Here is a 23,789-nt window from a genome sequence, read left to right as displayed (position 1 = left end):
GTTGAGTGTGTGGCTCATTTATTGCCTCTGAATACAACAAATGCTTAGCACTACCTTCTGAAAAGCCTAAACTGCTCGTCCACACTACCGCATAAGAGAGTTACTTGTGCCTCTGTAAACCAATAGGGGTTGCCTCGACTCTCAGCACAGTGTACCTCGTTTTGGTGCACTATATAGAGAGCCCGGTTCCTACAGTAGATATGTGCAATATGCAAAGTAGATTCATGGGTGGGTGGCTTTTAAACTGCAGCCAGACCAACATGCTTCATATTGAACTTTCTTCATCACCTCCATTAAAAAAAAATATATATATATTTTTTTTGTCCATGGACAGATCGTGGCTCAGCGCGACTATAGAACAATTAAAACGGTTGTCATTGATGAAATAGTCCACTCAGTCGACTACTGTTACGTATTTTAATATGAAGAAATGTTACGTTTAAATGCTTCTAAAGTGTAACAATTCCAGCAAACTGTAATTGGAAACATTACAGGAGACATCAATTTGAATTAACTTTCTGTGTATTACAGTTTTAATGGGCGATAAAGCAATGTGGGTGAGGTAGTACCGGAGAAGCAGACAGGGGTTAGATAAACAGAATGCGGCGGGCGGAAGTACCACGAGGGAGACAAATGGATGACACACTCACTCCCAAGGAGTGGTTAAACAAAAGAAAAAAGTAGTGCTTCAAATGTGAGCAGTAGGAGGACACAACTAATGCACCAATGCTCCAGGGAAGGGAAAAACACATGAAGAGGCGGAAAAAGCCCACACAGACCGACTAATAAGAAGCAACTAAAAGTAAGCAATGGGTGAACTATAAGACCATTGTCAGCTAACAGAATGTTTTGCAACAAACAGCACATGCTCTGTCTAGTAGGCTTGAACATAAAAACAGATTAAAATATTCTTTGTGAATCCCAACCTACAAAATATAGTTAATAGATGCTGCATACTTACAGACACCAGGAGAGAGAAACAGTAATGAAATAAAGAAATTACCTATTCCGTCATGGAACTATACAACTAAAAGTGATGCTCATCCACAAACTTAATCAACTCAAGGGACCACACCTAACGCCAAAGGTAACCCTCATTACCACCCAGAGGTCAAATAGTATTCTTTATCAGTTTAAAGACCCATGTATTGCAACATCTTGGATAAACAGAGTAGGCCCTAACTACATAGTTAGGGGGGGAAAAAACACACCCAGTAAAAATGTAGCACACTTTTAAACAGGATTACTCATGACCGGTATCACCAAAAGCATTTTTTTACTACCTCCCATAATGCAGAAGGTTCTTCGTAAACCTCCTCCTCAAGCAGGATTTGATCATTTTCTTTGAGAGAACTGCCTTTCTTCCAAAATGAACAAAGAGAACAGTAAGAACATCCCAGATATGCCCTCCATTTTACCTATCAAGGGTTACAAATCTGCCCGGGTGGTTTATGTAAAAGACAAAGGCCCTTATGTATCAATGCATTTCCCCATAGACACAGATATGGCAAAACCTGTTGATACATCAGGCCACAAGTTTGATATTTTTGATTAAGTGTCGGGATCCAAAAAAGGATTTCAGAACTATATTGATTTTTTAGCCGCTTCAGCGCCAGAGCCCACACGGCAATAATACAAACAAGCATTGTCAAAGTCAATAGGTCTTACCTTTGGGGCCTACTGATTTTCGGAGTTTGTTAGAATTGGAGGTCTCTAGTTGGCAATGGTTTGCACCTTGTCTAAGTAGGGACCCCTCCTTCTAGTCAGGATAAGGGAGTTATATAACCCCTGCTCACCCCCTTGGTAGCTTGGCACAAGCAGTCAGGCTTATCTCAGAGGCAGTGTGTAAAGCATTTGCACATAACCAACAGTAATACAGTGTAAGCACTACAAAAGTACACCACATCAGTTTAGAAAAATATCCAATATTTTTATATACTGAAGACGAGACCAAAAACGATAAAAATCCACAATATAGTATTTAGAAATCTTCAGTTATCACAATAACCTAGAAATAAAGTTCCATGAAGTCGATAGCTCTGTCTGGGGCTATCACGCCGTTGTGAACAAACAAATCCAAACAGTGTGAAGTGGTGCAGTTCTCGTCACGGTGCGGACAGGTCACGGTGCAAGCAGCGTCGTCGTCGTTGCTGAAGCGATGCCATAGGCTGACGAACTGGAGTCGATGGCGCCGGCAGGCCAAGGCTGGGGTGCGGGATGAGGACGGTGTGTTGTGTAACCTTACGAGCGGTGCCCGCGAACCACGGTGCAAGCAGCTGAGACGACTTCGCCGTGGAATGTCGGTGTCAGGGATACCAAGGCGGCGCAGTGAAGCTAGGCAGTACGGAGTGCGGTGCCCATAGGTCGCGGTGCGAGCAGCAGCTTGGTGGCAGCGTCAGCAGGCGTTGTCAGTGAGACCAGGGTCGCAGTGCGGCGTTGCCCTCTGCAGGGCCTTCAGGACACGGAGTCGGCAGCGGCATCATAGACGGCGTCGGGTTGCTTTTCCTTCTGTTGCAGCACAAAACACGCAGTTCCCAGTGCTGAGGGCAGAAGAACTTGAAGTCTTTGCTGTTCCTGAGACTTCTTGAACAGGGGGCAAGCTCTATCTTAAGCCCTTGGAGAAACTCACAAGAATAGATTGCAGAATGTCCAGTCCAGTCCTTTCACTGCCCAAGACAGAAGCAGCCACTGCAAGTCAACACAGCAAAGCACACATCAAAGTGGTAGTTCCTTTTCACAGCTTCTCCAGCTCCTCTTCTTGGCAGTCTTCTTGCTCCAAAAGAGATCTAAAGTTCAGGGGTTTGGGCCCCACTTTTTATAGCCCAAAATCCTTTGTCCTCTCAGGCAGAGTGTGTCTGTGCCCAGCCAGAACCAGTTCTGCCCTCCCTGGTGAGGCTTCCTAGCAGGAGGTGGGGACGGCAATGTCAGAGGCAGACCAGGCCCATTCAGGTGCAAGGAAGTCTCCTCCCCCTACTGTAAATGCAGCCCAGTTCTATTCAGCCCTTTCCTGACCCACCTAGACTATGTGGAGCCACGGCCCCTCTCTAGCCCCTGTCATCCAAAACCCAGACAGTCAATCCACATACCTAGCAGAGGCACACTGGATGGTTAGGCAAGAAAATACCTACTTTCTAAAAGTGGTATTTTCAAACACAGAATGTAGAAATTACTTTCACTAAAAGATGCATCTTTAGATTCGGAGTTCAGGCGTAATAAATTTCATTTTTCTACATAGTTCCCAGGGCCAGTTATGTTTATAAGATATTATAAACAAACTCCCCATTCTCTCCTATGGGAACAGGTAGCCTTGCAATAGTGAAAAACTTAATTGGCAGTAATTCACTATCCGAACATGCCACACACACCAGGGCATGTCCTACCTTTCACATACACTGCACCCTGCCCACAGGGATACCTTGGGCCTACCTTAGGGGTGACTGACATGTAGGAAAAGGGAAGGTTAGGGCCTGGAAAGTGGGTACACTTGCCAAGTCGACAAGGCAGTCCCAGACTGCACACAGGCCAGAGTTACATTTACAGGCCGTTTGCGTGGGTGGCACAACCCAGTGCTGCAGCCCACTAACAGCATTTGATTTACAGGCCCTGGCATGCTCAGTGCACTTTACTAGGGACTGACAGGTCAATCAAATATGCCAATCATGGAAACACCAATCCATAACACAGTTTACAACAGGAGCGCTTGCACTTTACCACTGATCAGCAGTGAGAAAAGTGCGCGGAGACACTAAGCCAGCAAAAACAGAGTCAAAACCAGGAGGTCAGAAAGCAAAAAACTCAGGAGAAACATGCCAAGTCTAAAAGAGATCCTGAAAAGGATTGATCAAAGGTGGGGGGGAGAGAAGAGAAAGAGAGAAAGAGAGAGAGAGAGAGAGAAAGAGAGAGAGAAAGAGAGAGAGAAAGAGAGAGAGAAAGAGAGAGAGAGAAAGAGAAAGAGAGAGAGAAAGAGAGAGAGAAAGAGAGAGAGAAAGAGAGAGAGAAAGAGAGAGAGAAAGAGAAAGAGAGAGAGAGAGAGAAAGAGAAAGAGAAAGAGAAAGAGAAAGAGAAAGAGAAAGAGAAAGAGAAAGAGAGAGAGAGAGAGAGAGAGAGAGAGAGAGAGAGAGACCAACATGGAGTGAGGGAGCAGAGAAGCACACAAGAAAGATAGCTGGAAAACATAAAACATATTCATAACAGAGGTTATGCTCCAGGGAGGGACTAACACAAACTAGACAGGACAAGACATTGAATAAGAAGCAAGTAAATGAGGGTAACAATAAAGCCAACCAATGGTAAAAAATGGGCGGGCTTTAAGCCCACTGTACGTTTTTGGTAAGATGACAATAAATCTTCTACAACCAGACAGTTTACGGTATTTAGTAGGCTAAAAGGGCAATGAAACCAATGTAAAAAAACGATTTGCAAACTTCATCAAAAAATTATTTTTTACGCAACATTTGAAAAACACCTACCACAGCAATACAGCATACAGTTGTAGGACATACACAATAGAAAATGTATTTCGATTATACTTTCAAAAGGACTGTATAAAATGTATGTGCCCTGTTAAATGCTGGGTGAACAGAAGCACTCAAATGTAGAACAGATAGCTATGGTTAAACAAGGACAGACAGAGACAATATACTCTATTTTAGTGTTCCGACAAACACATTCTGTCAAACATGAAACCTGGACATTTTTCTTAGTGTGCAAGAATGCCAAACTTACTCTTTTCAATCAACTGATCCTGAACACCAGCTAATGAACTGACAGCCTGAATACAAGAGATAAAACAAAATTAGGTGGCAACTTAAATCATTATTTGCAACTTATTTGCACATTTAATGTGGGACATGGTTTTACCGATTGTCTTTATTGTATCCAAAGCAATGGTTGGATGCCATTTTTATGCTTTGTATTATGTACATAGCCACATGATTTTGTACTTTACATTTTTTATTATATGCATGTTTCTTTTATGGCAATTGGCCAAAATAAAGAATATTGACTGACTTACTGATTTGCAACTTTAATTCACTTTCTGTCAGTTTAGAACAAACCACTTAGACTATTGCGATTGTTATGCCAAAAGTATTGGTTGTTACCCTGTTAGTCTAAAAACGAAATCTATGTTGTATAATCAATAAGAGCAATTATTCCATTGTAGCCTCACTGATTGCAAATCCAGTCTAAATTTGTTGACTTTCAGTTGAAAATAAGGACCCTAGCCGTTGCTTAGAATGCAAAAAAGTATGAAAAATATCTAGTCTTATTTATTAAGTTAACACATGAATGAGTCATCTATCACTAGGCCCTGCATTTTTGTCCTCCCTCTAGCTCATTCCCAAAGCTTTTAAATGGATGCATGTTATCAGAAAAACGAAGAGCAATCCAATAATAATACAAATTTCATACTGAGGGATCACAGTGATTGCCTGGCTCTGAACTTTCCAAAGAAATTGCTAAGGGAATGAAAGACTAAGCCATTGCAATGTAATAAAACACACAGTTCTACACATGGATTGTTTCTGTCTAATGTGTGCACCTCTGTCAGGATAAAGGAGGGCTTGAATCTGGCACAAGTAGAAAAGGGCGTATCTTACACTAGCTGTGCCTTCTATACCAACAAAGCCACATATCAATCAAGGTGTAAATTACATTATCGACACAAAGAACTCAAAATATCACTGTGTTGTGGTTTTCAAGAGAATGACAAAGCCATATATTTTAACTGCATTCTAAACATGATGTAGAGGCTTGTTGTTAATGATCATCACTCTAATTTTGTGGAAAGTGTTACCAAGTGGAAAAATGGGGAGTTGTACCCTTAGCTTGTACTTGCCAAGATGGAGAGCTATACCCCTAACGTGCACTTACTATAGTCACTTCATTCCTTTCACACTATTCGGATGTCACTAAAGTCCTGCCACCCGCTTCTTGTTACCAGTGCACAACTAATTAAACTTTTTCAAAGATTATACATTTAACAGACTAATGACGATTTTCCTTTTGCAGTTTGAAAATAGGTAAAGGAATCTTTTCACATGCAAAATAGGGAGCTAGATTGGCCATAACCTCATAAAATAATTCAAAATGTTTTTATTTTTTATTTTTTTTACTTACAGCCGCAGAGGTAACAGATGACTTGCTAAAAAGTCGCTCTGCTTCCTTAAATTTTCTGTTCCTTCTGTCATTTTTGCTGTTGGAGTTCCTAAAATGTAAGATGGAATACAGAAGTGTAATAATTACAACGGCTCATCTGAAGATAAATGTTAACATTTCATAAATATTGATAAATATACAAAATTAGGAAGTGTAAACCTTAAAGCATTGTGAAACCAAACTTTGTTATTTCAAATGTATTCATGAATATCAAAAATAAAGTGCACTGAAAACCAAAGAAAGTTGTTTTCATCAAACATGTGAAGTGGAAAATTGGCATTGGTGTATGATAAGGTGGTGCATGGTTAAAGAGTAAAAACGAAGAGATGAATGCATAGCAGTGATTTAAGAAATAACGCTTTTTTTAACTTTCCTTATAAAACTTGGGTTGTGCTTTTTAAACTGCCATACCACCACAGATTCCCCAGCTTGTAACACATATAAGTGTGAGGCAAAGGCTTTACTTATTGACTCCTGCTTAATCAATTAGTGGGTGAGATGGAAATCATTACTGAGGGTAGAAAGCAATCAAGCTTCCATTACACAAGTCTTAAATGTGAAATGTGGTGGGCAGGTGGAATATGTGGAATAGTAATGGTGATCTTTACCCAAAATTTACCACAAACAACAATATGAATGAAACTTGCTGGAAGTATTAAAAATGGCAGATAAAATTGAGGGTGGAAATGCCATAGTTATCGATTACTTTCAAAGGATGGTCATGGAAATAAAGTTATTATGATCCAATCCTATTAAAGTTTCTTGTCCCAGCCCATGCTTCTCTGGGAGTTGTAGCTGGAGCAAATTACAGTGTCTAAATATGAAATACAAGATTACAGATGGATTAATTGTCCAGTATCTCCTTTCATCAAGTGACGTGTTATTTCAGCAATATAGGAAAGAATATAAAAACCTACTGAAAAGTAAAAATAAGGAAGCCCAACTTAAATCCTGGTTAGAAATAAATGAAGCACCAGTTAGGAAGGATGTAAAAAATTTGGGAAAATTGTGACTTGAGTAAGGAAGGGAAAAATGAATAAACAGGCAATTGCCATACCGCTGGCGTCCCACACCCCGCCCATCACTTTGGGTTGCACGATGGGACTTTACCTTAATTGGGACAAAGTGGTCCCTCCTGTGTTCCTTAAAACTCTGATTAATAATACACATGAGCATATCCAGACATGTCTGTCCACCTCAGAAAGCCCACAGGCAATTAGAAATGCTTTCTCCATTATATCAAGGGAGATTAAGAATTTACTCTCTAGGGCACCTAAGAAATTTTCACAGAGCAGTATTGGCTGGTTTGATCGATCATGCACCAAGGCCTTGAAACGTTTAAAAATAACCCTGCAAAATAAACCCCGTAACCTATCGGAAATTAGAGACGCTAGACAAAAATATCGTGCAGCACGGGTGTTAAGAACTAAACAGTTAAAAACAGAGGCATGGCAAGCGTTACAGGAAGCTGCAAACAATAGGGATAACACCGCCTTCTGGAAAGCTGTTAATGCACCTTTTCTGAAGGGTATTCGAGATGTTAAACTCGAGATGGCTATACCCGCTGATATCTGGGTTGACCACTTTGGCACACTATACGATATAAGTGACGCTATGGTCCCTACAGCTTGTCTGGATCCCCACCATAACCAAGACAAAGAGCTGAATGCTCCCTCTCTTTTTCCCTTAGACCTTATTTTTGATTGTACTGAGGTCCTTATGGCATTGACTAAAAGCCCCTCTGGGAAGGCCCCCGGCCCTGACTGTGTTCCTATTGACGTTTTTAAAGCACAGCTGGACTTATGGGCCCCCCTGTTAACAAACGTCCTAAATTCCCTGAATCAAACAGGTTTTATAGACACATGGCCCGAAGCGGTCGTTGTCCCGATTTTTAAAAAGGGTGATAGGAACAATCCTTCTAACTACCGCCCTATCTCTTTGCTCGACTCTCTCATGAAAGTCGCAGGGCGCATTATTTTAAATCGGATGCATGACTGGTTGGGTGAACATGACATTATTTCAAATTTACGATATGGTTTTAGACAGGGCAGAGGTACTATTGAGCAAGGTCTGAATTTGACCCTTATTATTGCAAAATATACTCAGGCAAGAAAGGGGAACCTGTTCGTGACCTTTGTAGACCTCAGTTCTGCATTTGACTGCGTTAACCATGAGATGCTTTGGGAATCCCTGGCCGAGATTGGCATTGAGCTCCCCATTCTCGCCTTTATTAAAGAGCTATATAGGGGTGCATCAGCTCGTGTCAGATATGGCAGACAAGGAGAGTGCTCGGATAGGTTTTACATTAAAAGAGGTGTAAGGCAGGGCTGTATTTTAGCTCCCTTACTGTTCACTCTCTACATAAATTCAGTAGGCCAGTATCTTAACAGAAATTATCACGATTACCCCACTATAAATGGGAAACCCATACCCATATTACTTTACGCGGATGACGCCGCAATTATGTCACAGACCCGCATGGGCCTCCAACGTGCAGTAAATGATTTTACAGAATTCATGTCACACCGAGGCCTAAAAATTAATGCATCAAAGACTTTTACCATGTCTTGCGGCCTGGGAATAGGGAAAAGAAAATGCTCCATTTTCATTAACGGTAGCAAGCTTGAAAGTGTTGATAGGTTCCCCTATTTGGGCATTACCTTCGAGAAGAAGGGCTCCTGGCGGGCTGCTGCCCAAGCTAGAGGAGTTGCCTTTTCTAAAGCCATAGGGGCACTTATAAATTTCTCGAAAAAACTAGGGGGACGGCCGATCATCCCCTTATCACAGATCTACCGTGCCAAGTGCGTTTCCACATGCACATATGGATCAGGGATTTGGGGTATTGACCAGGCAGACCCCATACAACGCTCTGAGAACCGTTTTCTAAGATACCTTTTGGCAACACCACCCGGGACTTCTGTTTTTGTTTTGCATAAAGAACTTGGTTTTACATATATTATGGACATGATAAAATCTGCACCCGTTATATTATGGCATAAAGTGTGGACTACCCCTGAAACACACCTCAACAGGGAAATTATTATGGACTGTCTCAGCCTGAGCAATGTGCATAGTTTAAAATGGCTGAACTATGTCAGAAAGATGCTACACGACATGGGACACCCAGAATTTTTCACTGATCCAGCCACCCTAAATAACATCCCTAGAGTGACTCTAAAACGCTTGGCCATTAGCCACCTGGCAAATCGACGCTGGATCACTGAAAACACCAAGTATACTGTACAGGAACATCAACTCTGCACTACTGTGGAAGGGATGCAACACTATCTTTCTGTAATTCCTTCTCCTTTCTCCCGCATGCTCGTGACCCGGCTCCGCACTGACACTTTTTTCAGACTGTTGACATTCCCTAATCAGAACTGTTGGTCGAGAAACTTGGAGAAATGCCCATGTGATGGCCTGTCATCTCAGTCCAACATTCACTGCATCCTTTTTTGTAAATTTTACCAACTGCCAAGGGTTGCCTATCTGAAACCGCTGCTCAAATCCTGGGGACTTCGTTCGTGCAGGGCAGCCTATCTTAAAATGAAAGCTTTAGACAGCCCTCTAGCTATCGCAGTGATTTCTTTTTATTTAAAAAAGATTTTAATGACTAGGGCTTCTATGCACCCATAAAAGAACAAATTGCTTTTATGCTCATTTATTGAATTTGATATGTCTACTATCACTCTTTTAAACTTTTATTTTATTTCATGATGTGATAATGTGATTTTATTGTACTTTTATGATAATGCCTTTGCATGTCGAATAAAGAATTTTGACTTGACTTGAATTGTCCAGTATCTCCTTTCATCAAGTGACGTGTTATTTCAGCAATATAGGAAAGAATATAAAAACCTACTGAAAAGTAAAAATAAGGAAGCCCAACTTAAATCCTGGTTAGAAATAAATGAAGCACCAGTTAGGAAGGATGTAAAAAATTTGGGAAAATTGTGACTTGAGTAAGGAAGGGAAAAATGAATAAACAGGCAATTGCCATACCGCTGGCGAACCAATGGTTTAACTACTCTGAGGCCCATATGTAATATATTATCCTCTAACTTACCAAAGTCCTAGAAAATATGAGATATCTGTGAGCAAAAATCCTCCCCTGACCATTCTGGTACCCAATGCAGAAAGAGCTCTTCTAAGTAAGAAATGGAATACAACTCCGGGTTACTTGTTTAATTCTGGTTGATTGCTATAGAGAAGCGCCTAAGTTCTGGTCCCACGTTTCTACCAAGGTCTTTAACATAGCAGTTGCCACTGATATAATACCGCTTTCATAGCGTTCCATGATCTTGGTACCACTGCAAAAAAAAATATGTAGCTGCAGAAATCCACCCAATTATCAGCCAATTTCTTTATTAGAAGTGGCAGGGAATAACCTTTGCAAGGTGCTATTAAATAGACTTTAGTGTTGGATGAACAACATGAATATTTTGAATGAGCGAATGGCTGGCTTTAGATCTCTGACTGTGGAAGAAACAGTACATTTGTATATGATTGCCTTTAAGTAAACTGTATTAAAGAGGAGATCACTGTACTTGACTTATGCCAACCTAAAGTAAGCCTTTGACCTTGTCAACTGCAAGAAAGTATGGTAGTCACTACACATGGGAGCTGATAAATCTCTTTTGAGTGCAAGAGTCAGACTGCATAATAATAATAATAAGGGCAAAGTTCGTTTGGACCCCAAGTTGAATGAAGTGAAACCTTCTTCATTAGAAAAAGGTTAAGGGGGGTGCATACTATTCCCTGCTATTTTCCGTCTGCTTTCAAACAACGTGGTAGGTCATCTGATGAAGGTCAACCTCGATGTTCCAACAATGCCTGGCAATAAGGTTCCCGTACTTCTTTCTGCAGATGATACTGTTTTGTTAGACAGAACTAACAATACACTACATACATTGTTGGAGAGTTTTATAAGGATCTAATCATCAATATAAATAAAACAAAGGTTATGTGAATAAAACCATCCCCGCCCCTTAAAAGAAAGTCCAGGGTGCACGGCAAGCTACCAGTGTTTACCATATTATGAATATATGGGTATGTGCTTTGAAAGACAATGGAGGTAGAAAGCCAGATAGACATGTTGTGTACCAGATTATGGCAAAACTCAAGAGCAGTTTTTGGATTTAAATAAAAGGCAGATAACCAATCGATATCATTCTTTAAAATTTGCTACATTGTGTGGCGCAGAAATGTGAGGTATGTCAATTTTAAAAAGCTACAATTGAAAGAGAATAACTTTAAGGACATTGTTGGACATTGCTGAGCGCTGCTGAGGTGCTGAGATTGCATTTTTGCACATGTTCTCACTGTTTTAATCTTTTAAAAACGTACTTACTCGTTGCTGTCCGTAGGAGCCGCCCTGCACCCCGGTCCGTCACGGCTTGTGCCGATTGCACGGAGGGTGGACCTAGGGCCTGACTCCTCCCCCTCCCCCCACCACTTCCGGGGCACTGGGGTTTAAAATCTACGCCTGGCGAACGCGCAGCGGACAGAGCTGAGCGCTGCTGAGGTGCTGAGATTGCATTTTTGCACATGTTCTCACTATTTTAATCTTTTAAAAACTTACTTACTCGTTGCTGTCCGTAGGAGCCGCCCTGCACCCCGGTCCGTCACGGCTTGTGCCGATTGCACGGAGGGTGGACCTAGGGCCTGACTCCTCTCCCCCCCCACCACTTCCGGGGCACTGGGGTTTAAAATCTACGCCTGGCGAACGCGCAGCAGACAGAGCTGAGCGCTGCTGAAGTGCTGAGATTGCATTTTTGCACATGTTCTCACTATTTTAATCTTTTAAAAACTTACTTACTCGTTGCTGTCCGTAGGAGCCGCCCTGCACCCCGGTCCGTCACGGCTTGTGCCGATTGCACGGAGGGTGGACCTAGGGCCTGACTCCTCCCCCTCCCCCCACCACTTCCGGGGCACTGGGGTTTAAAATCTACGCCTGGCGAACGCGCAGCGGACAGAGCTGAGCGCTGCTGAGGTGCTGAGATTGCATTTTTGCACATGTTCTCACTATTTTAATCTTTTAAAAACGTACTTACTCGTTGCTGTCCGTAGGAGCCGCCCTGCACCCGGGTCCGTCACGGCTTGTGCCGATTGCACGGAGGGTGGACCTAGGGCCTGACTCCTCCCCCTCCCCCCACCACTTCCGGGGCACTGGGGTTTAAAATCAATGGCCTGGCGAACGCGCGCAGCGGGCGCGCCGGCGGCGCGCCGGCGGCGCGCCAAAGGCAAGCCCGTCTGCGCCCGTCCGCGCCCGTCCGCGCCAGGACGCTGCCAGTGGCCAGCACCCCTACTAATGCTACCTTGGAACCGCATGTAAATACTCCGGTACGTATAAAATATTCCAGCTCTGATCTCATAGCCATCAGAATTCAGAGCCATCAAAGCAATCCTCATAGACCTGCATGTGTGTTCCCAGCTGTCCTAGAAGGCCCCGTCTCCTGCAGACACTGCAGATTTCAATGCTTAACTCACAATAATACTAATTCGAAGATACTGCCTTCCCAACTAAAGCCTCCAAATGCGTTACTTAAACCATTATTAACCTGGAATTGCTTCCTGGCCAATGTGCGCTCACTACCCAAACATGCTATTAATATTTGGGATTTGTTGGCCTCTAACCATCCCCATATTGGGTTTCTAACCGAGACGTGGACTAAGCCTCATTCTAATCCCGATATTGCTATCGCTCTCCCTGAGGACTATAGCATTCAAAGGCAAGACAGGCCTATCAGGGCAGGCGGAGGTCTGGCTATTATATTTAAGGACCCTATTAAAGTAACTATTATTGAACAGCATTGCACTAACCTGATGGAGGTAATGATTTTCAGAATTGACTTACATTCACAATTCTGTTGGAAAGGCGCCTTGGTCTACCGACCACCGGGACCTTTATCTAACTTCTCAAGTCGACTACTGGAAATAATCTCTCCGCATGCAATTTCCACCAATAACTTTTTATTACTTGGGGACTTTAATGTCCAGGGAGAAAATATTAGCAACAAGGAAACTCACTCCTTACTAGCAGACCTATCTACTTTAAGTTTAAGTATTATAAATACAAATATCACTCATCAGGCCGGGCACATGCTCGACCTTATTTTAACCAACTCCTCGGACATCCGCTACAATGCGACGACCCCTCTTGAGTGGTCTGACCATTACTTGGTGGACTTCTCAATCCTAAGCAAACAGGAGTTAGGAGGACATGAAACCAGACCCACCAGAGTTTTCAGACAGTGGCATAGAGTTACTCCTCAATCCTTTCAGGATCTCTTTACCCCCCCACGTTTCAATGGGTTGGATGACATAGAGGACCAAGTGACAGCTTTGAATGCTAACCTTGAGGCAGCTATCAACCAATTAGCTCCATCTAAATTATCACTCAACCCTCTTAAACGCGTGCAAGCCCCATGGTACACACCTACTCTGAAAACAGAGAAATCCCGTTGTAGAAAGTTGGAACGGACCTGGCGCCTCTCACACAATCAAAATGATAAAGTCTTATTAAAAAATGCTTTAACAATTTATCACAAAAATTTGAGGCTTGCCCGTAAAACGCATATTGCGACTGAGATTGACAATGCTGAAAATTCCACTCGTACGCTCTACCAAATATTAAATACATTTACCAATCCAAAAGCTTGTAATACTGATGCTGCTCCCTCACAACACCTCTGTGACAATATAGCAAATTATTTGTCTCAGAAAATTGAAAAAATATATCAAAAAATTACCTCGACTATTAGGCCTTGCCCCAGTCAGCCCCTAAACTCTATCCCCGTTAAGGAGACACTACACATCCTAGATACCTTCCCTTTATGCACTTTATCGGAAGTTGCTGCTCTCCTAAAAAGTACCAAATCTGGCTCGCCTTTAGACCCTATGCCTGCCAAAATTGCAGCTACTTTATCAGCTTCGCTCGCCAGTCCTATTTGTGCTATCCTTAATAAGTCACTGGAGGATGGTGTCCTTGCGGCTGAGTGGAAGGCAGCCCAGGTCGTTCCCATAAAGAAAAACGTGAAGCTGTCACCTGAGGACTTTACCAACTACAGACCCATTTCTTTAATCCCCCTCCTCAGCAAACTCCTTGAAAAACATATCAACAAACATCTTTCCATGTTTATTGAATCTTCCCACTGCTTGGATGAATCACAATCCGGTTTCCGCCCAAAACATAGTACGGAGACTACAGTAGTAGAGGTTATAGACAACATCAGAATGGCAGCAGATAAGGGTCAGGCAGTGATATTGGTCCTGCTTGACCTGTCTGCTGCCTTCGACACCATATCTCATCAGGTCCTCATCACCCGACTTGAGGAGATGGGTGTAAGAGGTAAAGCACTAAGTTGGCTGACTGATTTTCTGACCAACAGGACGCAAACTGTCAATCTTGGTCCCTATCGCTCGTCAACCACCGGTATCAGCAAGGGGGTTCCTCAGGGCTCTTGTTTGAGCCCTACATTGTTTAACATCTATGTAGCCCCCTTGGCAGGATACCTTAGACGGCTTGGGTTTGACCCTATATCCTATGCCGATGATACACAACTTTTGATGTCTTTCGACAAAGCAAATCTACTTACTCTGGACTTATTTTCTGAGGGCATGAAAGGAGTTGCGCATTGGATGAGGGAAAACTTTTTACAACTAAATTCTGATAAATCAGAAATCATGCTGTTTGGTGAGGCAAAACTAAGTTGGTCCCCTAGCTGGTGGCCAGAGGAATTGGGCTCTGCCCCGTCCCCTAAAGATGTTGTAAAGGACTTGGGTGTGCGCCTGGACAATGATCTTACTCTTGAAGAACATGTTAACAGTACCGCCAACACCTGCTTCCACACTCTCCGCATGTTGCGTAGGGTTTGCCCCTTTCTTCCTATAACCACCCGTAAATCCTTGGTCCAATCATTGATTATCAGCAGATTGGACTACTGCAATGCTTTGCTAATTGCAGCTAAAGAAAAATCTTTATACAAACTGCAGGTGGTCCAGAATACCGCAGCCCGATTAGTAAACAACGCACTTCCCAGGACCCCGTCAGCCCCTCTGCTTCACGACCTTCATTGGCTCCCCATAAAAAAGAGAGTCAGATTCAAAATCTGTTGCATGGTTTTTAAATCCCTGCACAACTTGGGTCCTGGCTATTTTGCTCGGAAACTTGTTAGATATACTCCTACAAGACTACTGAGATCCAGCCAACTTGCATACCTGCAAACCCCTCGCATCAAATTTGCCCGGATGGGAGGTAAGGCGTTCTCCTATCTGGCACCCCGTTATTGGAATCTCCTCCCATTACATCTTCGTCAATGTACCAACCTAGGGGTCTTCAGGAAATTACCGAAAACACATCTTTTCTAATCTCACTTCCTCAGTGTTCAATCAGCAGTCTAAAGCGCAGAGATACCCCGTATGGGGTGATTCTGGCGCTATATAAAACCCGTAAATAAATAAATAAATAAATAAATTGTTGATGCTGGGCCATGCCATGATACTTAATTACTGTATTTATATTTGGAACTAGGCATTAGCACCATAACTGATGTGGCTGTGTTGCAACCAGTGTTGTGCAGGGTGAATCTACACAGAAACACTCGTGCAACAATTTACCTAAAATCAGTTCTAGCTATGGCTCAACTTAGAGGCAGGGGCAGAAGTAATTGGCTGAGTTATATCAAAAGATCTTTAATAACTCTACAGCTCTGGAAGACTCCACTCGAGTTGGCCCCGATTCCAGCTGTGGCCCATGCAGGTAAGAGCGGTGGGGCCGGGTGGCGGGGGGATTTCGAGAGACGACCACAAGGGCAAATTATTTATTTAATTTCCCCTTGTGGTCATCTCCCAAAATCCCCCACCACCCGGTCCCACCGCTATTACTTGCGCTGGCCGCGGCTCCCGGATTCAATAAAAATCATTATTAACCAGTACGGGTCACTTAAATTAGAGGAAAAAACATCGACTCTAAAGGAAGATAGCTTATTACCAGGTTAATGTAGTGTATTTTAGACCTGACATCCTTGGTGTGGTTTTCCCCTTAACCTTATGCTTTCAACCCTTCAGTTTTGCAGACTTTGTTTTTGCTGGCTTTAATACTTTGCACACTTTACTACTGCTAACCAGTGCTAAGTGGTAGTGCTGTCTCCTTATAACATCCCGTATTGGCTTACACACATCACGCATATCTAATTTACTCGTAAGTCTCTGGAAAAGTGGTAATATGTGTATGAACTGCCAATAGACTGCCACACACAAAGAGGTTAGGTGTGCCTTGATGGATCATCACTGGCAGGGTGGGAAAGCAGAGTTGGGCACAGCCCTACTTACACTTGAATAGACTGTGTCCTCCACACAAAGGGTTGTATACCCCCTGTAGTTAGTCTGGAGCCAGGACAGGGAAGGCAGGAAACCTGTGCACTTCAAAGGAAAACCTAAGCTTCTCCCACTTGGACCTCAGTCGCCAACTCTTCAGTACACTTCTGAACCAGAGGAGACTGCCAGGCGGAAAGACTGCTGTGCTGCTGAAAAGACTGCCACTCTGCAGGACTTCTACCTTGATGGACTGCTGCCCTGCTGCCTCTTGTTCAGAGCCACAGGGGCAGAACAGGATCTCAACCACCTGAACCAGCACCCAAATCCACTCCCTGACACCCAAGTGGTGCCTCTCACGTCCTGGACACTTGGTGCGGCCTCAATGAAGCTAAATTGCTGTTTTTTGGCTCTTCCTGGCCACAAACGGGCCTGCTGGTGCCAAAACCTTGCCAGTCACACTGCCCACCAACGTGAATTTCCATCAAGCAGACGCTTTGCGCTACAGCATCAACCGCTCATAGGGAGCACCATCGCAAAGCTCCGGTTGCCCGTTTGAGACTACAACAGGATCTTGGCGCTACATCAATGACAGTCTGTGGCACCAGGCTCATCAACAAACTTATGCTACGCTTCCCTGCTCTTCGCAGCCCCCTCCACCGCAAATGGGACTGTTTGTCCTGGACTGAAATGGTAACTTTTCAGAGGGATTAACCTGGTCTCTGTATCTGACCCGTGCTCCATCGCGGTGGGACTGAGCTTGTGACTTTCTCCCAGTCAAGCACAACCAGCTAGCTGCGAGGGACTGTTAGGGCTTTTTGGCACTATTTTCACCTAAATCTGTAAAATTGCATATGTCCGGTTCTACTGAATATTGTCATTTAGGTCTTGATTTATTTATTATATTTTACTCTATTTTTCTAAATTGGTGTGGGATTTCCCTTGTGTTTTCACTTTATAACTGCTTGAAGTGCTGCATAAATACTTTACACATTTCCTCCAAATTAAGCCTGACAGCTCTGCACCAAGCTACCCGAGGGTTGAGCACAGGTTGGTGTGGCTCACCCCAACAAGGATTGTGGTTACTGGGGTGAAACCCTACTGAAGCAGCAACCCAATTTCTCACAGTATATAAAGTCGAATTAGGGGGTGAGAAGTACCCTAAATTAAAACACACCTAAAATGTAGAAGGCTGGCTTATGTGATATATCAAAAATCTGATATACCGTGTGAAGAGTTCAGGGGTTCCCTTAGCAGTGGACAGGGACTTGCTAGTCATTCTAAAGTGCTCTGTTAGGGGGTGCTGTAGCCGAGCAGCTTTAGGCTTAGCACAGCGGAGTGCAAGGAATCTGCAAATACACACAAAGATCAATAAATGGCACACGACTTAAGGAGATCCACATCAATCAATTTATTAAAAATAGCAAGTATCTTTAAATATGTTTAAGCATCAGAGAAAAATCGTTTAGGTAAGTACACTATTAAATATACATTCTTTTCAGTTCAAAAAATTTACACAGTACAATTTTTTTGTTTTGTAATATTATCCTACGTAAGGAAGAACAAGTTCTGCAGAAACGTATAGTATAGCGACTTACAGGACTACAGGACCAATCTTCAGGAGTTAAGGTTAATGGTGGGTGAGGTCCAAAGCAGTACCAACATTACACGGGGCGGCTGGGTGCAGGGTGCAAAACAGCGTCAGAAGCCCACTGATATTCTGTGAAGATTGGTCACTACAAAAAGAGGCTACAGGCTCTGGCAGGAAGGCCAGTCGGGCTGAACTACCAAGGGGGCTCAGGTCTTGCGATGCTCGGGACATGGGAACACTTTGGTCCTCTTCTCCACAGCTCGGGGGCGATGGATGCAAAGGTGGCTTTAGGCGTCCGGTTTTCTTACCCAGAGCAGTTGGGGTAGAGGGAGCCAGCATTCAGAAGCTGCAGGTCACATTGGAGGGTCCACGAGGGGCAAAACCATGATGGACTTGAGTTCTGAAGAACCTTGTTGACACCATTGGCCCATTTCAATTCCGGCCGGGGGTGACGGGTGCAGCGAGGGCTTCAGGTGTCGGGTTTTGGCGGTTCTGGAGGCCTCAGAGTTTTTTCTTCCGAGTTTCTGCAGGATGCAGAGCAACAGGTCCGCCGTTCACGGGAGGTCTTCCATGTTTATAGAAGGCAGACAGTCTTCCCAAGGTTATGCAGACCTCCCAGGATATTGCGGCATGGATTAGCAAATTTAACGGCCCAAATATAGAAATTTAGCGGCACAAATGAACAAGTTACTTACCTTCGGTAACGATGTATCTGTAAGAAACATTAGTTAGTTAGATTCCTCACCTTAGAATATCGCCAGGCGTCAGGCTGGATCCGGAAAGATTTTTGTAGCAATACCCCTTGCGCGTCGGTAGGCGTCATCTGCGGCTCCGTGTCCGTCGTCGGCATTGTGTGCCGGAATGACGTCGGAGTACTTAGACGCCGCCCTCGCGCGCGGACGTTAGTTCTTATACATAGCTTTCCGCGCCAGGGACGCTGAGCCATGCAAGAGACCGACACTGGTGCCAAAAAATCTAGGGCCCTGAAAGGGAGAACCTTAATCCTAGATGTCGGTTCGCAGAACGGGGAGGCTGGGTGGGTCGGTGAGGAATCTAACTAACTAATGTTTCTTACAGATACATCGTTCCCAAAGATAAGTAACTTGTTCATCTGAAAGAAACACGTTAGTTAGATTCCTCACCTTAGAATAGATACCCCAGCAATACCAACCCCGGAGGTGGGCCTGCGAACCAAGATCCCACCAGAAAGTCCTGGAGAACAGAACGGCCAAAGTGGCCATCTCTCCGGACTTGGCTGTCCAGGCAATAGTGCTTGGCAAACGTGTGCAGTGAAGCCCACGTTGCCGCCTGACAGATGTCCTGCAAGGGGACTCCCCGTCCCAGGGCAGTTGTCGCCGCTGTGGCCCGAGTGGAATGGGCTCTCAGCCCAACAGGAGGGACCTGTTTCGCCAAGGAATAGCAGATCTCAATACACAACACGACCCATCGCGAGATGGTCCGCTTGTGTACAGCTTTACCCTTCTTAGCACCTACATATCCAACAAAAAGTTTGTCGTCCACCCGGAACCGTTTTGTGCGGTCCAAATAAAAGGACAGCGCACGTGTTTTGGGTCCAGACGGTGGAGCCTCTCTTCATCTTTTGAAGGATGCGGAAAGAAGGTGGGCAGCGTGGCAGATTGCCCGATGTGAAAGGAAGTCACGACTTTTGGTAGAAAAGAAGGGGGAGACCGGAGGACAACCTTGTCCGGATGAACAGAAAGAAAGGGAGGCTCAGCTGACACAGCCTGGAGCTCACTCACCCGCCTAGCGGAGGTGATAGCCACCAGGAAGGCAGTTTTCAGAGTCAGTAGACGAATTGGACAGTTGTGAAGGGGCTCAAAGGGAGCGCACACCAGAAAGTGAGAACAAGGTTCAAGTCCCACTGAGGCATTACGAATGGAACAGGAGGGAACATATGAGTAATGCCCTTCAGAAAACGGGAGACAACAGGGGACTTGAAAAGAGAAGGCTCATCTTAAGAAAGCAGAGATTGCAGCAAGATAACACTTCAAGGTGCCCAGAGCAGAGCCCTGCTGGGCCAAAGAAAGAAGAAAGAGTAGAACCTCAGAAAGACGGGCGGAAAGGGGATCCACAGCCTTTGCTGTGCACCATGCCACAAATTTGTTCCACCGGCAGGCGTATACCGTCTTTGTGGAGGGACGCCTGGCTGCCAGAATGACATCACAGACTTCAGGAGGCAAGTCAAATGGCATCAACTGTCAACGCTCAATCTCCACGCATGGCGGTGGAGGCTGGACAGGTTCGGGTGTAGGACCGTCCCCTGCTGCTGCGACAGAAGGTCCTCCTGAAGAGGCAGTCGGGGGATCGATGGACATACTGAGTAGCTCGGGATACCAGTACCTTCGTGCCCAATCCGGAGCCACCAAGATGACTTGGGCCCGGTCGCGCCTGATCTTCTTCAGCACTCTGGGCAGAAGTGGTATAGGCGGAAAGGCGTACAACAGACCGCAACTCCACTTGCGACGAAAAGCATCTCTGAGCGAGTGCCGCCTTGGAAATTCCAACGCGCAGAACTGCTGACATTGCGCGTTCTCTTCGGTGGCGAATAGATCTAACCAAGGCTCTCCCCACTGCAGAAATAGACCTTGCGCCATGTCCGAGTTCAGACGCCATTCGTGATCCATCATGCACCAGCGGCTGAGTTCGTCTGCTCTGGCGTTCAGAGAGCCCGCCAGATGTTGAACCACCAGGGTGATGCCCTGATGTTCCAGCCATGTCCAGAGGCGTAGAGCCTCCTGACAAACGGTCCACGACCCCACCCCGCCCGGTTTGTTGCAATACCACATGGCGGTGGTGTTGTCCGTGAACACCTGCACGACACTTCCCCGGACAGAGGAAAGGCAGGCTTTCATTGCAAGTCGGATCGCCCTCAGCTCCAAGAGGTTGATATGGAGCCGAGTCTCCGCCGGAGACCAGAGTCCTCTGATCTCCGCCTCTCCCATATGGCCCCCCCATCCCAGGAGGGACGCATCCGTCACTACGACATGCTCCGGTTGGGGTAGGGAGAGGGATCTGCCGCTGACCCAATCACGATTCGTGAGCCACCACTGCAGCTGGTGCGCAGTGCCCTCCGAGATCAAGACATGGTCGGACAGGTTGCCTCGATGTTGGGCCCACTGAAACTTCAGGTCCCACTGCAGAGCCCGCATCCGCTACCTGGCGTGAGGTACCAACAGGATGCAGGAGGCCATCAGCCCCAGAAGCCGCAACACCAACCTGACCAAAACACAGGCCAGAGTCCGGAAGATGGAAATCAGGGCCTGAATGTCCCGGACCCGCTGTTCCGGCGGATAGACCCGGAACTGCGCCGAATCGAGAACCGCCCCAATGAAAAGGAGCTTTTGGGAAGGACTCAGGTGCGACTTTGGCACATTGATGGAAAACCCCAGCGAGTGCAGGAGGTCGGCCGTAGTCTGGAGGTGGGAGACGACGAGCTGGGGCGAGCCCGCCTTCAACAGCCAGTCGTCGAGATAGGGGAAGACTGGAACCCCGGATTGACGCAGATGAGCTGCGACCACCGCCATCACTTTCCTGAACACCCGAGGGGCACTGGTGAGGCCGAAGGGGAGCACGGTGAACTGAAAGTGCTCCTGACCCACCGTGAACCGCAGGTAACGCTGGTGGGCCGGCAGGACGGGGATGTGGAAATAAGCATCCTGCAAGTCCAACGCTACCATCCTGTCTCCAGGGTCTAGGGCAGCCAGAACCTGAGCTAAAGTGAGCATCTTGAAACGGTCCTTCCGGAAGAAGGAGTTTACGCTCCTGAGGTCCAAGATCGGGCGTAGGCCCTCTTTGCCCTTCTTGGGAACCAGAAAGTAGTGGGTATAGCAACCACGACCTACTTCTGGCCCAGGAACGCGCTCGACGGCCTCTTTGGCCAAGAGGGCCGAAACTTCCTCTCGTAGAAGATGCAAATGATCCCCCGACATACGGTGGTTCAGCGGTGGCATGGCTGGAGGGGTCGTCTCGAAGGGGAGGGAGTAGCCCCTTCGGACGATTTGCAGCACCCACCTGTCCGACGTGATGAAGCGCCAGTGGAGCAGGTGATGGCGAACTCTGCCGCTCACCGGCGTGGAATGAGCCTGAAAGCTCGGACTAGGAGGGCTTTGAGGCGGTTGCTGCCGGGGTAGATGTGGACTGCCTGGCACGTTGACCTCCAGTACTGCCTCGGCGGAATCCACGTCCGCGTGCAGGTTCGTTCTGCGGCCGGTGGCTGGGCGGACGTGAGGAGGCGCCCCTTCCTTGGCCACGAAAGGGACGAAAGCCGGAAGTTTGCGGCCGCAGGGCCGAAAGACCCAAGGACTTGGCCGTGGCCCGGGAGTCCTTGAACCCAGCCAGCGCACTGTCCGCCTTCTCACCAAAAAGGCGAGTGCCATCAAAGGGCATGTCCATGAGGGAATTCTGGACATCCCCGAAAATGACGTGGACCTCAGCCAGGCGTGACACCGAAGCGCCACCGTGGTGGAAATCGCCCGACCCAGCGAGTCCGTTGTGTCAAGTCCACACCGAATGGCATGCCGTGCTGCATCTCGACCGTCAGCAAGGGCTTGAGCGAGTCGTGCCCGGATCTCCACCGGGCACAAGGGCAGCACGTCCTCCACCGTATCCCACAGAGAGTGGGAATAACGGTCCAAAAGGCAAGCGGTATTTAAAGACCGCAGCCCCAAACTCAGGGATGAGAACAGTTTCTTGCCAAACTGTTCCAACCTCTTGGATTCCCGATCCGGAGGAGCGGACGGGAAGGAGGATTGGGAGGTTGAGGCCTGGATAACCAGACTCTCGGGGTGGGGTGTTGGGAGAGGAAACTGGGGTCGCCCGGAGCAGGGCAGTGGCGCCGGGCAACGTTTCGGTCCACAGGGGGAACTGTGGAGGGCTTGGACCAAGTGCCCTGTAGAACGTCAATGAGGGCCTCAGTAAACTGCAGCAGAGGCTCAGTGGAGCTTGCTGTCGGTTGAAGGACCGTGGTGAGGACGTTAGTCCTCACGGCCACAGCAGGCAACTCCAGCCCTAGGGCTTCGGCCGCCTTGCGCAGCACCACTGAAAAAGCTGCACCCTCCTCCGAGGCCACAGTCGGAGGAGAGATGAAGCCAGCGTCCGGCGAAGTGTCCAGACCACTGGCATCCCCCAGTTCGTCTGCCCAGTCCTGTGCAGGTTGACCCCGGAGGGCCATAGGTTTCTCAGACCCCTCCCAGTCGCCCCCGTCATCCGATTCCTGATAAACAGGAACGATCGGAGCCGGACGGTAGATGAAATTGTCACCCATCGACGTCGGGTGCAGCGCCGGGCGGCGCCGCACTGGCGTCGGGTCCGGACCGGGGCTGAACCGGGGAACGGCGTCGTCCGGAGACGGCGCCGGAGGTCAAACCGGTGTCGGCGGCGTTGTGAGGTCGACCAGCGCCGACTGAGATCCAGGCATGGATCCCTCAGGGACCTGCGGCGTCGGGGCCGGAGCCGCCGGCACGCGAGGTCGCCCAGTCGAATCTGCGGGCCCGAAGGCGCGCCGGCAGGCGTCGACGGTGAAGCCAGGCTCCTCATGGCCGAGAGGAAGGCACTGACCTCCGCCGGAGTCGAGTCAGTCCCAGGGACCGGCGAGTATGGGGACGGACGCGGCTCCAGTGGCTCCGATGGAGCCGCGGGGGTGGAACCCCCCCCGGACCCTCAGCCGAGTCGCGCGACCGGCGAGGGGAGTCCGAAGAGCGATGTC

At 46.7% G+C, this 23,789-nt stretch overlaps 1 protein-coding gene across 3 annotated transcripts in view; it reads right to left on the bottom strand.

The window, feature by feature from the left end:
• The window catches only part of MEAF6 (MYST/Esa1 associated factor 6), a 129,594-nt gene that overhangs the window by 57,160 nt on the left and 48,645 nt on the right, over nucleotides 1-23,789 (bottom strand). For all 3 annotated transcript variants that reach the window (XM_085647909.1, XM_085647907.1, XM_085647908.1), the window contains exons 3-4: nucleotides 6,121-6,208; nucleotides 4,726-4,771 (exon numbers count right to left, since the gene is read on the bottom strand). In XM_085647909.1, the coding sequence (XP_085504035.1) occupies nucleotides 4,726-4,771; nucleotides 6,121-6,208 (134 nt within the window). The remainder of the gene's footprint in view (nucleotides 1-4,725; nucleotides 4,772-6,120; nucleotides 6,209-23,789) is intronic.

The sequence above is a fragment of the Triturus cristatus genome, chromosome 3_2 (assembly GCF_964204655.1).
Source record: "Triturus cristatus chromosome 3_2, aTriCri1.1, whole genome shotgun sequence".
In the NCBI taxonomy this organism is placed as follows: domain Eukaryota; kingdom Metazoa; phylum Chordata; class Amphibia; order Caudata; family Salamandridae; genus Triturus; species Triturus cristatus.
Note: the sequence above shows the minus strand (reverse complement) of the source record. Positions and strands in the feature narration are given on the sequence as shown.